Genomic DNA, 17,371 nt, shown 5'->3' with positions numbered 1-17,371 from the left:
AAGCAGTGGTATCAACGCAGAGTACTCATTTGCCCACCGTTCGTTTGGACACCGTTCATTTGCCCACTGTTCGTTTGGACACCGTTCATTTGCCCACCGTTCATTTGCCCACCGTTCGTTTGGACACCGTTCATTTGTACACAGAAACATACGCACTGTTTGTTTGAATATGTAACAGATGGAGAGAAATAAAAATCATTTTGGGAAAATATAATCAGTATTCTTATAACACTTTATACTGGTAAATCTATGTAAAATATGAAATCGTGAAAAAGAGATACATTTGAAGGTTATAATATCTGTCAAAATAAAATATATTCATACTTATATATCTCTGATACTGATGTCATTAATTTTACATTGCTTTTAGCACTTTGTTTAGCCTTTCGCATATTTGGATGTCATGCATGGATACAGTGCGTTCCGCCCCCCCTGCGGGGGGGCTCCACTTCCGGAAGATATAACCTAACCCAAACCTATTTCTTATTTAAAACAAAAATTTGGTGTGGATTACGTCGTATAATTTAAATCAAATTTTGGTGTCCAAACGAACGGTGTCCAAACGAACGGTGGGCAAATGAACGGTGTCCAAACGAACGGTGGGCAAATGAACGGTGTCCAAACGAACAGTGGGCAAATGAACGGTGTCCAAACGAACGGTGGGCAAATGAACGGTGTCCAAAGGAACGGTGGGCAAATAACGGTGTCCAAACGAACGGTGTCCAAATGAACAGTGTCCAATTGAGCGGTGTCCAAGTAAACGATGCGTATTTTCTTATGTGTCCAAAAGCTACTGTATCCAAAATTACTGTGTCCAAATGCCCTGTGTCCAATTGAACCGTGTGCAAAATCTCGTGTCCATTTGTAACGTGTCCATTTGCACCGTGTCCAATTATACTGTGTCCAAGTGCACCACTCCCACCTCCGACGGCTTGGGGTCAAGGTGATTTGTCATCAATTCTACCAATTCGGCGAATTTTTTGGCGTTCAATTTGATTGGAGCGCACAGATCTCTCATAAGTTCGAATGCGTCCTCGTCCATCGAGGTTAACAGCATAGCTGCTTTCTTTTTGTCATCCGTGATATCGCGAGATAAGAACTGAAATTCGAACCTTTCTACGAAAATACTTCATTTACCCTTCTCGAGGCAAAAACGTATTTTTGGGCTGTCGGACATCGTGCTGTCTGTGTCTGAATCGTGAGCGGATTCGAACGATTCTTCGTGCTCGTCGGTGTTTACTTCTATCGGAACGGGCTCCTCTTCTTCTACGACCTGTCGTAGCCGGGCACGTAAAACATCGCGTAACTCGTTACTATCACACGGCGCTCCACGTTTCTCCAATTCAGAAATAATTTCGTCTTTAGATAATCTCCAAATCCAGCCTGAGCCTTGTTGGTCGCCAGCAGTCGGCATGGATTTTCGCGGGTTTTCACTGAGAGCAATGTCTTATTTCACTTGAAAATTTTCAATCGCTCACTTTTCTTTCCGCGTGGCTAGCACACCGGGCATGCATTTCCGGGTCATATCGTAAAACATCCTCGTCGTCATAAGCTGTGGTGTCATGTAAGGTGGCTGATACACAACACAGTTGGTTGCTGGTATCTCCGCTAGGATTATTTATTAATAACAACAATAGATATGGAGTACAGCGTTGTCTACTGTGGAGATATGCCGTAGGCGAGACGCCCGGAGCGCGACTACGACGTGCCATCGCTTGGGTGTTCGGCACCGATCGCTTTTTCTCGTCGGTCGCGCTTCTGTACACACACACACACACACATTCCCCTACTCTCTAGTGTATATACCATATATATATATATATATATACACACATTTTTTAAACTAAAAGTATTATTATATTTAAAAAAAAATCAGATTATTTCAGCGCCTTCTCTTTTCCTCTTCCTACTCATGTATGCCTCGCGCTATCTCTCTTTCTCTCTCTCTCATATTCGTCCGCTATCCTTTTCTTACGCTCATATGGGCGTATCGTGCTATCCTTTTCCCACATCCATGCGAACGCCTCGCGCTGCCTCCCTCATATCCACCGTCTTATGAACGCTATCCTTTTCCCACGTCCATGCGAACGTTATCCCTCTCCCACACTCATACGAACTCCTCGCGCTATCTCTCTCCCACACATTGCAAACGCCTCACGCTATCCTTCTCCTACACGCGTGCATGCCTCGCGCTATCTTTCTCTCACCTACTCGGATTTGCCGCGGTCTCCCTCCTCCCTCTCCGCGGACCCCTTGCCAACCGTTTCGCCGCGGTCCCCCTCCCCCTCTCCGCGGCTTCCGCGCCAGCCGTTTCGCCGCGGCCCCCGCGCCTACCGTTTCGCCACGGTCCCCCGCGTGACGTCATACCCGCCGCGTCAGTTTCCCCTCGCCATTCACCTCCCCTAAAAGGACCTAAGGTAGAACCGGCTTATTATCACTACTTCTGTACCTCCACGAAGGTACAACATATTTCTCATGATTAAAAATCAAATACGAGATGGATGCAAATAGCGCATTTCATAGCGATGAACAAACGCGAACTATCGGTTAAATACTATATTTTTGTAAGGTTTGTAATAAAGTAAAGTTGTAAATTTGCTATCATGCCGTACATGGCAAGGTTTGCTCTGTTATTTGTGTGAATTTTGCATCTCGTTGTGTCAGAGTATACTTTGCTCTGTTCTTTTCGTAAATATGTTATCATATTGTGTATAATAAGGTTTGCCCTATTCTTGTCACAAATTTGCTGTCATCCCATGCACGGCAAGGTTTGCTCTATTCTTGCCACAAATTTGCTATCATCCCGTGCACAGCAAGGTTTGCCCTATTCTTGCCACAAATTTGCTGTCATTCTGTGCACAATAAGGTTTGTCCTGTTCTTGCCACAAATGGCAAGAATAGAGCAAACCTTGCCGTGCACGAGATGACAGCAAATTTGTGACAAGAATAGTAGCCCAGTCAATAGAGACAAAAAAAAGGTCTTTACTTGCAAAAGGTCAAGGAAAGTTTATACTTGCCAATTTTGTTCATTTTGGGGTTCTAATGAAAACCCTAAGTTTGCGATCTCGGCAAACCACCGCTCGCGCCGCCATTTTGAAAAAATGGCGCAAAAAATCGGTTTTTTGCGAATATCTCGTTTTCAGTGCAATTTAGAGCAAAAGTATTTATTACAAAGTTTATAGAGCACAAAAAAACCCCGCACTAATCATATGGAAAATCTGTCCCGGTCAAATCAGTTGGTTTTTACATATGTTGTAGCTTATGACCTACTGAACAAAAGATGTAATGGGCACAAAGCTCAATAATGGACAGTTATCGAGTTATAACCAAACATGAAAAATTCGGGCTGCCGAATAGTCAAATCTCGGAAGGTATTGATTTTTTTGAAAAATGTTCGAAACAAGCATAGTAGGGTTTTACAAAATCTGTTAGTAGGTGACATTATTTGTGAATTTTGAATGACCTTGAAAAGCTCCGTGAACAAAAATCTTTATGTGTCACAGCAGAGATAAGGACCCCACGGTTCGTCACTCCCGTAGTATTTTTTGACTCCAAACCCTCTCTGCTGTGTGTGTATGTGTGTGTGTGTATGTGTGGAGTAATAAAATAAATGATCTTATTGTATATTACTCATTATTTGGATCCTGCTGTAGTGGTCTCTGAGCGGCATCTAATATTGTATTCAATAATGATGAAGAGGGATAACGAACATTGGGCTGGTGTCGTGCATATCCTAACTACCACAATACGCTGGTTACATGTGCACATGTACCCACAGTCCGTGTGCCTGACTTACAGGTGCAGTAATAACCAAAAATCGCCTCCCTCTTATTATCTATATTATCTGCATTTCTTATGTTGTAAGCTATAAATATTTGATGTTTTGTAGCATTACGGAATCGTGTAAACACTCGCACCCTTATGAAACCTTGTTCATCAAACAACGAATCCAATTGAAATTCTTCTTGTGCATCACGCTGTATCTTATCTTGAATATAAGATCTTGCTAGACGAACCTGAAATGTATCAATAGTCAAATCTCGTAAATGTTCTAATTAGGCGTGGAAAGTCACGTAACTGTCCTTCATCTAAATGTATCCATTGTGCATTTCTATAGCACATCCTTTCTATTTCAACTCGCGCTTGAACAATATTAACTCCTCTAGATTTATCAAGAAGTTCTCTTGCTAATCCTGCATTAGCTTCTTCCATTAAAACTAAAGGATGATATCTATTAATTATAGCACCTGCAATGTTATAAAACTCGCCCAAGTGATGAAGATGAGGCATTATAATTGTATGATCAAAAAACTTGAATATAGACTTGATATGTCCATTTCTAGTTTCAATTATCCACCTTTTTTTTGTCACCAATCGAGACTCATTAGCTTCTTCAGTGAATAATTGTTTCTGTTGAGGTCCAAGAAAAGCTAGCATTTTATACTCAATGCCTAATTCACGAAGTAATGGCTAAGCATCTTGATATACACGATCTAATATAAAAATGTCATGAAACCATCCTCTCATATTGTCCGCATCACGTTGAAATTCATTATTTAATATTCGAGCATCATTGTTACGAGAATTAGAAAAGTAAGGACTCTGAATAGCCAGTATATACCCATCTGGAGCAACTATAAGGTTTTATCAGATGTCGACCTTTTTGCATTGAGTATGTTTGTCGTAAAACACGAAAGTTGCTACTTTTATGAGTATAAGAATAAGTCCCGCCAATATAAGCAATTACTTTCGGAATAGCTAGCTCAGAATTATATAATTCGTTTGCAAAAGGTGTTACATATCTCATTATATACTCTTCTCGAGTTATAGCTTGAAAACCAATATTATCAGGGACAAATATGTTTACTAAAGACTGCCGAACTTTGGAAATCGCTAAACTCACTGCTTGTCTAGAGGAATACTGAAACAGTACTTTAAGAAATTTGTCAGACAGTCCTTGTCGCAGCTTGCATAAAAAAATTAAAAGATCTTTTTTAGTAACGTTTCTGATACCACGTTCTTGGAATATAGGATCGCAATATGTATACAATTCTTGAAACTGTTGTTTTGTAATGGGTGCTATACATTTAAATTCATCCTCTGTAAAACTATTTTCGTTTTCATAACGATTATTATTATTTGCTATATTACGAAGAGCTTCTAAGAAAACTTGCAGTTGCTGACCTTTTATTACATATGGTCTATAAATAAATCGCAAACCTGGTAGCAGTAACTGTAAAATAAATCCGCGATCATCCAAATGTTGGTCACAACAATAAACGTGTTCAGGAATATAAATATTTTTCAGAACAAAGACATTTACCCTGGATTCTAACGACAGTGGTCTAATATTTACAATAGCATTGCAAAATAAACAAGAATTATTTCGGGTTTGGGTAATAACGTTGAGTCGTAGGCAAGTCGGATCAAGTTCTATCTGTTCTATTTCATGTACAATAGATACATTGCAATTAAAACATAATCGGCTTTAATTGTCTACATCAATGGGCTCCTTACCCAGCCCAGTTCGCCTAAAAACAGCGATTTGTTTTTTAATTGCATTATTATCGCCATTGATTCGTACCATTTGTCGAGCTTGAAAAGCACGATCGCAAACATAACAATGGATTCCATGTCTGTAAGCCATGATAATACTTTATTATCGAATTGGGTAGCATTATCAGATTGATTAGATATTAAAAACTTTTCTGGTGAAATAATTCCTGAGACCAAAATGAACAGAATACACTGATATCAATAATATCAATATCGGACGTAATGCCAGAAAGTAATAGCATTCGGCAGCAATAACGCTAGAATAGATACGCTTAGTGATGACAATGCCTGCGCTAGCAATATCAACCAATATGATTTCTCACAGATTGCAGATAGAGTATCAAGAGACACGGTAGTGTCTCAAGTCATGCGCAGCAACAGCGAGGCACCCCGGGTATCTATACGCCAGTCGTACAGTATACCGCCCGCAGTGTAGCAGTGGGGATGAATCGCCTGACGGCTCTAGCTGTACGAATCGAGCGCTCTACACATAACTCTACGCTCATAACCAGAGATGGTAAATCGTGTATATTAGTTCTCAAGAAGTTTTAGTAGAAAAAAGGTTCATCAAAAATATTATGAAAACGTCTCGAATTTAGCTACACGAATATAATAAAAAATAGGCATTTTTGTGGAAGATTTTTGTTCACGGAGCTTTTCAAGGTCATTCAAAATTCACAAATAATGTCACCAACTAACAGATTTTGTAAAACCCTACTATGTTTGTTTCAAACATTTTTCAAAAAAATCAATACCTTCCGAGATCTGACTATTCGGCAGTCCGAATTTTTCATGTTTGACTAGTTATAACTCGATAACTGTCCATTATTGAGCTTTGTGCCCATTACATCTTTTGTTCAGTAGGTCATAAGCTACAATTTGACCGGGACAGATTTTCGATATGATTAGTGCGGGGTTCTTTCCTACAACTTTTGTATGCAACACTTTTTTCAGGTAAATAGTTTACGAGTTACAGCATAGGAAAGCGGAGAGTTTTTTTGCAATTTGTAAAAAAATGCTGGATTTTCCCTGGAAATTTGAAAGATTATTGTTTATTATCGTTATTATATTATTGTTATATCATTATATATGTATATACGTATAATATATCATTAATATATTATATTATATATACATATATGTACACACATGCATACATATGTATATATGTATAATTATTAATTGTAGGTAAGTCTATTTGTTACTCGTTTCCACACCACCTTGGTAGAGTAAGTAGCGCGTTTTTTTTTAATGTGGTGTCTCCGGTAGGCCTAATCCACGACCTTTTATTTTATGTTTCCTTTTCAATTTTTTGGAAAACCTAGATGGGCCAGGTTGATTGACATCTTCTTCAGATTCTTCAGGATCTTCTTGAGAATCGCTCATCTCATCCTCTGCTTCTTCTTCTTTTTCTTCGAATATTGATAATTTCTCCATTATGTCTGTTGTATCAATGTTATAATTTTCCTCGCTTTCAGAATCTGCTAAAATTTGTGGAACATTTTCGCAAGAGTTTCCATTGCAAAATGCACAGATAGTAGAGCATTTTAGGCCTGCTTTCCTGCAGCCACATGCTGAACCACATCCTTTTTTACATTTGCATGAAATGAATTTCAATAATGCCTCCGGAGCAGGATCTTTTGTTGTTGGGATTGGAGTAAGTCCGAATTTGTTTCTCTTCCATCCCCATTCCTCTGGATTTTTGGAATTGCTATAACATGCTTGCACTTGATGGTATGTCCGCAACGAGTGTTGCCGTGCAGCTTTTTTTGTAGATGGTAAGGCAGCAAGATTGAATTTACTTTTTGTGATTGATCTTGTGAAATGTTGATATCGAAGAGAATCCAGCGTAGCATTTTCTTTCGAAATGCCGTAAAGCGCAATTAAGAAATTCTCTCCTGAGGTAATAATGATTTCGGGATCTACATATGGCTTCTTAAATACTTGCAGAGTTTGTTTCAAATCTTCGTTCTTTTTAACTGTATTTATAAACTTCAGTTTTCCTTGATTGAAAATTGCAGATGTAGTGTCACAGCCACTGCGTGGCGTGTAGAAAGCGAATGCGTGTAGAAAAAGTATGTTGTCTGCTACATCTTCGCCAAATATATTTTTTCAGTAGTTTTTCCCTTTGCTTGGTTTTTTTAAATAAACATTTGAATGCTTTCTTGCCAACGCTGTCAAGAGAACTAAAAGATCTATATCTTCAATACTATACCTACGATGAAAACCGAGTCAAATGATGAAGACATACTGATTGCTATGTTGACGATTAATGTGTCAGCATCTTCCATAGCTTGCTTCACTGTAAAATTAGTCTTCGAATTTTTTCTTCAGCATCGATATCAAACAGATTTTATTTGTTTCATCCGATAAAAATGTTTCTTGTGAAATAGTTGCCACCATTAACTCTTTGAAATGAATGTCTGCGGAAGTTTGTCTTTTTGAGCGGCGTAATCTTTCAGAACTCTTCGTGCTTTTGCCAGCTGCGTCAGTTGGATATCCGTCGAAGACAATAACTGCATTTGAACCATAATGCGTCTGTACGTATCGCACGTAGTTTGCACAGATTGATGCAAACGATTCGTTGCGATGCCATAGAAATCTATGTAATAGATATCCATCTTCTATGACATGGATGCTGCTACCGAAATTCATGTCATCTGTAAGAGGCAAGAATGCTTTGTAAAGAGAAGATTTAAGGCTCTTACGCATTCCTTCTTCGAAAAATAATGATAAAGGAAATGGCGCAAGTTCAAATTTAAAATATTCTTGCAATTCTTCGTCTGATTTCTTAGCGATACACATTCTTTGGAATAACAATAATGGATCGATGGAAATCGCAACTTCATCAATTTTGATGCTGGAATTGGCAGCTAAAAGAGGGATTACTTTATCCTTGCGTTTAAACTTCACAGAGTCAAAATCGTTACCGATTTTTTTTGAAATTCCAAGCATACCAATCTCATGAGACTTGTGACAATTGATTGTTTTATCTCCAATAACGCCAGTGCTGATAGACATCAATTCATAAACTTTCAAAAAAGGAGAGTGTTGAGAGAACCAATCAATTAGTTTCTTCAGATTTTCATTGTCACGAACGATGTGCGCACTTCTCATGTCAACATGCTGCTCTGATGTTTCTATGGATATTCCACAAAATTTTTCGATCTCGTCGCAAACATTGTGCAGGTATACCATTCCCAACGTTTACATTGTAAGAACGCTATTAGATATTCCACGTCCATGAGTGAGACCACCAATGCTGTTCATGGTCCTCATCAGCGTTTGTTCGATGGTCATATCGGACCAAATTCCTGACCAAAAATTGCCGGAACGTCTAATGGTAAAATATCCTTTTTCTGTAAAAGTTTCGTATTCTAAAGGGTCCATTTTTTCTTCCAAACTCAGCATATCCTGCAAGTATAAATGGCAAGACTTGGCATAGAAAAAATGACCACTAGCGTGGAAATAAGGCAACATTTTTTGTATGGTATCCAAGTGAACTTTCCAGTTGCCCATTCTTCCTGCTTCAATAAATTGTTTTACCAAAGAAACCATGCGAAAGTATTGCACCCAGAGTTTCGCAGTAGGACCGTTGTTTTCAAGTTTTAGATGTTCTTCATTGAATTTTTCAGTGACCGTTTTATAGGAATTTTTTTCATCTGTCGTGCGAATCACTGATCTATCGATATCATTAAGTATACGTTCCATGATATCGCGATCCTCTTCTGTGAAATCAATTAATTGCAGAACAACACTTGCCAAAGCGAGATGAGTCAAAATATGAGCTCTGATAGCACAAGCATACGCATGTCCGATTAATATTTTATCAACTGAGTTCTGCGCGTAAATAACACTAAGGAGATCTTTTAACCCGCTTCCAGACATTATGAAGCCTATAGATCCTAAAATGGACATCAATAAGTGAAATCCTCAAAGTCTCACGATGATATTACTTAAACCAGACTCTTGATTGCAAGTAGAGATAATATCCCGAGCTTTCATGTATAAGGGTTGATCAAAAGTCATGAAACATGTCCGTTGATTGAAAGATTTATATTTCTCTGAAGCAGAACGAAGAACGGTGAAAATAGTATCATAATCACTCGGCGGAGCATTTATGAATGAAAGACATAGTACTTGCGACCTTCGAAACGGTTGAGTGATTGTTGCCTGCTCCATAAAACCATTCCACCCAGGTATAGACGGGAAGTTCGCCCATTTTCCGTATTGTCCTACAACTCTCGCTGACGGCATTCGAGAAATGCGCGGAATAATTTGATCCGGAGTAATAGCAGTTTTAGGAGTCACACAATGAATACCCCCCATAGCGTGAAAAGTGTTCAAACCATCTAGGGTGCTTGTATTAAAATCAGCGTTGTCGAATACGAATTGAGAAAACGCATCTGGCTTAATTGTAATACCTGAACGCATAATAGCCGATATTTCAAAAAGCACAGATTCACTGTACGAAGAAGAAAACCCGAGCGATGATAAAATGTTTATGAGCTGCTTAGATCCAAATTTCTTGTATAGAAACGCGCCAATTCCAACTTGTAAAGGCGATAAAAATGATCGAGGTCTTACCGCAGAGATTAATGAATGAGCCAGAGCAGTGCATTTATTTTGTCTGATATTTCTGTAAAGAATCGCGCTTATTTTTCAAAATGACAGTTTGGAGAAATGTGTTTAAACTTTCAGGAACAACTGTATTTACATCTTGTAAAAAATTATCGGAAGGTGGATACTGGTTTGTCTCATATACTTGCGATCTAATGTCTTCCAAGACGATTGTTGCTGCAGCTCGAACAATCCGTAATCGTTCTTCATGTTCATCCGAATTCTTGTTTGCATAAAACTCGTCTGCAATGACTTTATATCCCGTGTTTCGAAAGCAAACAACTGCGGATTTTTTTTTCCGTGACAATAAAAATATCATCGCCTTACTTTTGAAGCAATCTTGATTGTCCTGATATCCGGGCGGTAATCTCCTTCGATTTGATTTATGAGATCGTCCAAGGAAAACTGACATTCCTCTGAGTTTTCTTCAAGATAGGAATAAGTAGCTTCCATTGCTTCGTCAACATTTGGTCGATATCCTCTTTTTTTCCCAGATGATGGTGGAGAGTAAAATTTTTTCATACACAAGTTATGATATTTAGCATCGACTGCCACAAAATCAAAAACGTGTTGAATATGATCAATTACTGTGTGACACTATTCATCATTGCGGGGATTGCAGCTAGTTCTAAAATATTGTCTTTCATTGATAGTTTCTGCACATCAAAAACTATATCTCGATCACATACACGAGTTTTTTTTTGTTTCATTAAATATTCCTTGGTTATTCCTTCACCACAAAGAAAACGTTGATCCATGAAATTAAAGGCTGGCACGATAGACCGCAAAGATGATAACGGCGATGGCGCAGCTGTAACAGTTCCTTGACGTTTTGATGCAGCAATTAATTTTTCCTTTGTGTATGACTTTCGGCAAGCATTATGAACAGTCACAGATTTTAAGTTCTTCAAAAATTGCTCTTTATTACCATCACCCCGCTTAACACTTGATTCACGAAAAGTTTGTAAACCTTTTTCTTTCACAACAATCACTTCACCTTCATCTTAACTTTTTTCGCATATAAAACAGATTTCGCCTGGAGTAGCCATGATCGAACGTGCGACACAACTGAAAACTACAGACACACTAAGTACGCATTTTATACTGTAATGCTAGAACGAAGTGGCGGCCCGCACGCACACAATCAGAGAATCCCGTATATGTACTGCATCGAGCGCTCTGCGCAGTACATGTACGGGGTTTTCTGATTGTGTGCGTGCGGGCCGCCACCTCATTTTTTTCAAACCATCCTTGATCCAAGTAGCAGATGTTTCAAAGTGATGGAGAGGGGACGGCAGATCCTTCGTATACCTGAATGTTGCCTTGAATAGAATGGAATTCTAAAGAATATTTTATCTGGCTTATGCTTGCCGATATTCATTTACTTTCAGAGAGAATCCTATAATTAAAATTGGTCGTATGTTCTCATTGTATATCTCGAAATTTTAATACAAATTTTCAAAATGGTGTGGAAACGAGTAACAAACCTACTATTACTTGTACTATTATTATACATATATACATATGTATGTACGTGTGTACATATATGTATATATAATATAATATATTAATGATATATTATACGTATATATATATATATATATATATATATATATATATATATATATATATAATGATATAACAATAATATAATAACGATAATAAACAATAATCTTTCAAATTTCCAGGGAAAATCCAGCATTTTTTACAAATTGCAAAAAAACTCTCCGCTTTCCTATGCTGTAATTCGTAAACTATTTACCTGAGAAAAAAGTGTTTCATACAAAAGTTGTAGGAAATTTTGCTCTACAAACTTGGTAATAGATACTTTTGCTCTATATTGCATTAGAAACGAGATATTCGCAAAAAACCGATTTTTTGCGCCATTTTTTCAAAATGGCGGCGCGAGCGGTAGCTTGCCGAGGTCGCAAACTTAGGGTTTTTATTAGAACCCCAAAATGAACAAAATTGGCAAGTATAAACTTTGCTTGACCTTTTGCAAGTAAAGGCCTTTTTTTGTCTCTATTGACTTGGCTACTATTCTTGTCACAAATTTGCTGTTATCTCGTGCACGGCAAGGTTTGCTCTATTCTTGCCATAAATTTGCTGTCATCCTGTGCACAATAAGGTTTGTCCTGTTCTTGCCACAAATTTGCTGTCATGCCATGCCTAGCAAGATTTGCTCTATTATTTGCGTAAAATGTGCATCACACTATTGCGACAAATCTTGCCAGCAAAAGCTAATCTTTTTGCAGACACACTTTATCACAATTTTGCTGTAAAGGCATGCTTGAGTTTGCTGCAAATTTTGCGCAAAGTTTGCATCATTTTGCTTGTTGGGTAATTACCATGTTCAGCACATAAAAGCTCAATTCAATTCTTTTCACTATGTTTTTCAATCTAGCATTTGAAACTTAAGCAACATCTTATTTTTTTGTACATATGATTGAAAACATTGATAAACGCATACAATAAAAAACTTATTTTATAGAATGTTACATTTAAAAAATGTTTTAAGAATTCTATTTACCTGGATTTTTGAATAAAAATATCTGGAAAATTAGGAATTTTCGAATATTTCTTTTAAAAGATTTGAGTAAATATCTTGAAATTACAATATTTCACACACAGAGTGAGTGAGAGAGGGGGACAAGGGAGAGATGGAGAGAAAGAGTGGTGAGGGAGAGAGAGGGGAGAGGGAGGAGAATGGTAAAACTTAAAAAGAAGACCCGGTTCAATGTGACCTTGTTCTTGATATTATCAAGGTTATCACTCTTAACCTCTAGAAGGTTTTAACCATTGTTTATTGTCCATTAAAAGATTAAGAAAGGAATCCAGACAGCCAACTCTGTGTTTGTAAGGTTGCTGTTATGATGCAAACAATTGTTGAAACAGCTAATTTTGAAAAACTAGGGGTAAGATGCGACAGCATTGTGTTTGTTGTATTGAACTCACGTGAATTCTAATAAGAACAGCAAATTGATGGCAATATATTAACACCAATTTGCTATCCGCAAACAGGAGATTTGACAGCAACTTAACGTTGTCGTTGATTTGTCATTTACGATTAACGGCACGTTAACAAAATTTATTAAATCTCGAGAGTTGTTTTTTTATTATAAACGTGCAACAATTTTTTTAAGACTTTTTCGACGAGTTACAATTAAAAAAATTTCATTGCTTGCGGAAATATATGCGATAACGAATGAAAATTATTATAACCGATTTTTGGCGATCGTTTGATACATGTACCAATGTATACCAGAATGTTTTCGCGTGATTAGTAATTTGTGGTAGAGGCGTGGCTAGCCATTATCTATTTGGTTGATACCATGCTATACCGAGCAGTGAAGCAGGATATACTATGTTATTATTTACTGGTAAGTTGCAAATATGCGCCAAATATAATACTATGCTTTTTACATATCAATATGTATTAAATTTATTTTGAGTATTTAATATGCTTTGAAGCTCATGTCTCTATATAACAGTAAATTACCTTTGGCGCGTATAGAAAAAAACCAATATGTTTTAGTGAAATAGTTGCTGGTACATGTACTAGAATAAGCTCCATCCCTACCAATGAGAACCCTGGTTCATGTACCAAACAATCGCCAAAAATTGTCTTATGTTTGTGTTATTGTCATCTGTTGATGATAACATAATATACCAGTATGATTGGTCGTTTGCTCTCATGATAATTCACATCAGTCACGAAACATTAGTGAGCATAAAGTGTAGCTACGGAGAAAGATATAACTATTTCCTTTTTTTCTTACTATTCGCACTTGTGCAGACACTTGCTCAGTTACACTCATATCTTCTTTCTCTTTTTGCCCATTCTTTTCTGTCCATCTCTTTCTTATCTGAGCATACTATATGTGTGTTATATATTATCTACATGTATGTATATGTTTGTGTATATGTAATAGTTTAAAATTTATGGATCGCTGCGCGGTTATACGCGTAGTTTATATGCTAGTTCGCATTTCTTAATCCAAAGTTGTAGGTAGAGAAATGAATGTGTTGTCTAAAATATAATTTATTTATTTCTTCATTTACTTCTTACAATAACGATTCTCCTTATCGTAATTTCGATTGCACATTTGGTAGTTGTTATTTAATAGCACCTTGCGTGCTCTTCCTCCTCGTCTCTTCGTTTGTGTCGCTGCGTCGATGCCGGTTTTGTGAGGGCTCGTCTGCGTGGCGATGCTCAATTTCGTAGGGGCGATATAAGCGGTGGAGGGAACCACGGGATCGGAGGCGTGGTACTCCGTGGTCGTCCAATATCTGGCGTGATCAGTCGGTCCCTCTTGATTCCCGAGCCGGAATGCCCGGTAATTGATTTCGACGGGCTAGCGCCGAATAGTGCCTGAAGTCGGGCCTTGGTTTTCTTCCGCTTCGGTAGTGGGTCTCCTGGAGCCGGTGGTTCGTCTCTGGCAGATGGTGGACTGGCGCCGTGAGTCAGATCTATCAGCGGCTGAACGCTTGGTGAATCTGGCGACCGAGCGCCGGAGGCTGGGGGCGGCCAAGCCCCGGAGGCTGGAGGCAACCGAGCGCCGGAGGCTGGAGGCGACTGAGCGCCGACTCTTCTCCGTTTGGCCGAGGTGAAGTGCAACGGCGTTGGGCGAGTCTTGCGCCGGAGGGTGATTTCGGCCAATGTGGGCAGCGTGCTGGCGCTCTTTGCTCGTGGCGTCTTGAATGGTAGTACGGCGACTGGCGCCGTATCGTTGACCAACGTTTTTTAAAGCTGCTTGGCTTGGAAAGTAGGCGACTGGCGCCAATAACTTTCTTCGTGTTTTACACCGCAGGGGGTCTGACCTATATTCTGGTCGGGCGGCTTTCTTCTTCCAGGTTGGCCCGGGCGCCCTGCGCCGCCTAGCGGTGCCGCCCGTAACTACGCGCGGACACGCTATATGCGCGCCGGACTGCTTTCCACTTCCATGTTGGCCCGAGCGCCTTGCGCCAACTAGCGGTGTCTCCCGCACTACAGATGGGCGAGAGCTTGCGAGAAACGCTAATATTTCGCGAATATCGCGCTGCCGTAATTTTGTGGTAGGCCGCTACAAAATAAATACCTTAAATTTATTAAAATATCATTAATCTTTTGCTTATTTGTATATTTCACTGAAAATTTATTATATTTATTTTGTAATAGTAGTTGTGTCACAGTAGTTAGTTAGCCAGAGATGATCAATTCGTGAACTGGTTATCAAAAGAAATATTTTCCACCAAATGCGTTTTGCATGTATGCTTTGGTTGAAGAATGTATCTCAGAAGCGATCAATTCGTGAATTGGTTGTCGAAAAAAATATTTCCCAACAAAAACGTTTTGCATGTACGCTCTGGTTATTAAAAACATAACATTTTATCCCAGAGGCGATTTTTATTCGTGAGCTGGTTGTTTTAAGAAATATTTCACACCAGATGCGATTTGAATGTTTGCTCTGGTTATTGAAAAAATATTTTATCCTAGAAGCGATTTTTATTCGTGTGCTGGTTGATTTAAAAAATATTTCATATCATATACGATTTGTGCATGAATATTCTGGTTATTAAAAAACAATTATTCGAGAAGAAATTTAAAGAAACTTCCGTTTTTGAAAGACGTGCAATATCTGGTATTTCTTCATATGATTGCAACCAATCATATATAATAATAAAAGCTTACAAATTATTGGAAGGAATTATTATTGTAATTCCTGGCGATGTATTTTTTTTTTTTTTGATGGCACCAAATTTCGCGTATATAATAGTATATCAAGCTGTGTATATACAAGTTGGTAGCTAAAGAGAAAAAATTTATATATATATCTTCGTTATTAGAAGACAATCCTTATGAGAAAAAATACTCCAAGAATGTAAAGAATATGAGGGAACGGTCTTGTAATATTATAGCATGCAATAAACTGCTCCCTTTTTCAAAATAATAAAAAATAATAATTAAAAAAATTTATCCTGATACTTGTAACAGTATTGGCCAGAAAAAAGATGCCTCAATCTCGCTTGCAAATTATAATCGCAGATATATGAAGATATTAAATAAAATATTTTGGTTTTCACGAGAATAATGGGTGATGGGGAGGAGCTCTTTCTATATTCTAAATATCCAAAATATTGTAACAATCATAAAATTTAGTTGCAATATTTTGCGGATAGGAAATTTATGTGTTTGCATTTATAAATATTTATATTAATATTTATATAAATTTTAATATGTGCATACTTATGACATAAGAATATATAAACATTCACATTTATAGTGAAGAAGTTTATATATTACTCGTTAGTCCTCAATCATATCGTTTATATCGATATACTGTCGATGATAAAGATTTATCATCGTATTTAAAATTATATATATAATATATTTACATCCATATATAATATATTTTAGTTCAATTTTCTCGAACCATACTGCATAAATTGTAACCCAGCAAACCAAGATATGATCGTTATACATATAACATGTACATAATAAGTGCATATGTTACGTCTATGTCATATGGCAGATACATTCTTTAAAAAAAGTACCCGGAATTTCTCATTTAAAAGTCCCGCGGTACATGTATTGAAAAAAAATTTTGTTGGTGAAGTTAGCACCACTGCACTCAATTGTCATGCTGAGTTTGAGCGCCATCTGTCATCCAGTTTGTTTACAGCAGCTGTTTATATCAGTCGATCTCAGGTGTGTTCTGCGATTTTTACAATGGAAAAAATTGTCGAGCAAAGAATGGTTTCGCGAGCTTCTAATGACTCTACTTTTATGAAACGTATTATAACTGGTGATGAGATATGGGTTTATGAGTACGAAATGCAAACAAGTCAACAATCATCGGACTGGCGCTTCGAAAACGAGACAAAACCCAAAAAACCGCGCCAAAGTCGCTCAAAAATCAAAATCATACTCACTGTTTTCTTTGATAATTATGGTGTTGTTCATTCGGAATTCCTTCCGGATGGACAAACGATCAAGAATATTATTTGAGTGTCATGAAGCGCTTGCGTGGAAATATTCATCGTAAACGGCCAGATTTGTGGAAAGACAATTCTTGGATTTTGCACCACGATAATGCAACGTCGCACACATCGATCTTGGGGTACGCGAATTTTTGACCAAAAACTTAACGAATGTCATCGATCAAGCACCGTATTCACCAGATATGGCCCCGTGCGACTTTTTCTTATTTCCTAA

The 17,371-nt window shown here is 37.9% G+C and overlaps 2 protein-coding genes across 2 annotated transcripts in view; one reads left to right on the top strand and one right to left on the bottom strand.

Moving 5' to 3' along the window:
- The window catches only part of Ttll5 (Tubulin tyrosine ligase-like 5), a 233,363-nt gene that overhangs the window by 207,496 nt on the left and 8,496 nt on the right, over positions 1–17,371 (top strand). The gene's annotated exons all lie outside the window — the stretch shown is intronic.
- On the bottom strand, positions 6,805–10,386 carry LOC138936875 (uncharacterized). The gene is given in 4 exon segments (XM_070302652.1): positions 6,805–7,594; positions 7,964–9,461; positions 9,513–9,980; positions 10,305–10,386. Coding segments are annotated over 4 exon segments (2,838 nt in total).

The sequence above is a fragment of the Polyergus mexicanus genome, unplaced genomic scaffold (genome assembly GCF_030449975.1).
Source record: "Polyergus mexicanus isolate NDT 795.1 unplaced genomic scaffold, iyPolMexi1.0 SCAF_10, whole genome shotgun sequence".
NCBI classification, from domain to species: Eukaryota; Metazoa; Arthropoda; class Insecta; order Hymenoptera; family Formicidae; genus Polyergus; species Polyergus mexicanus.
This window is presented reverse-complemented; position numbering and strand designations above follow the sequence as displayed.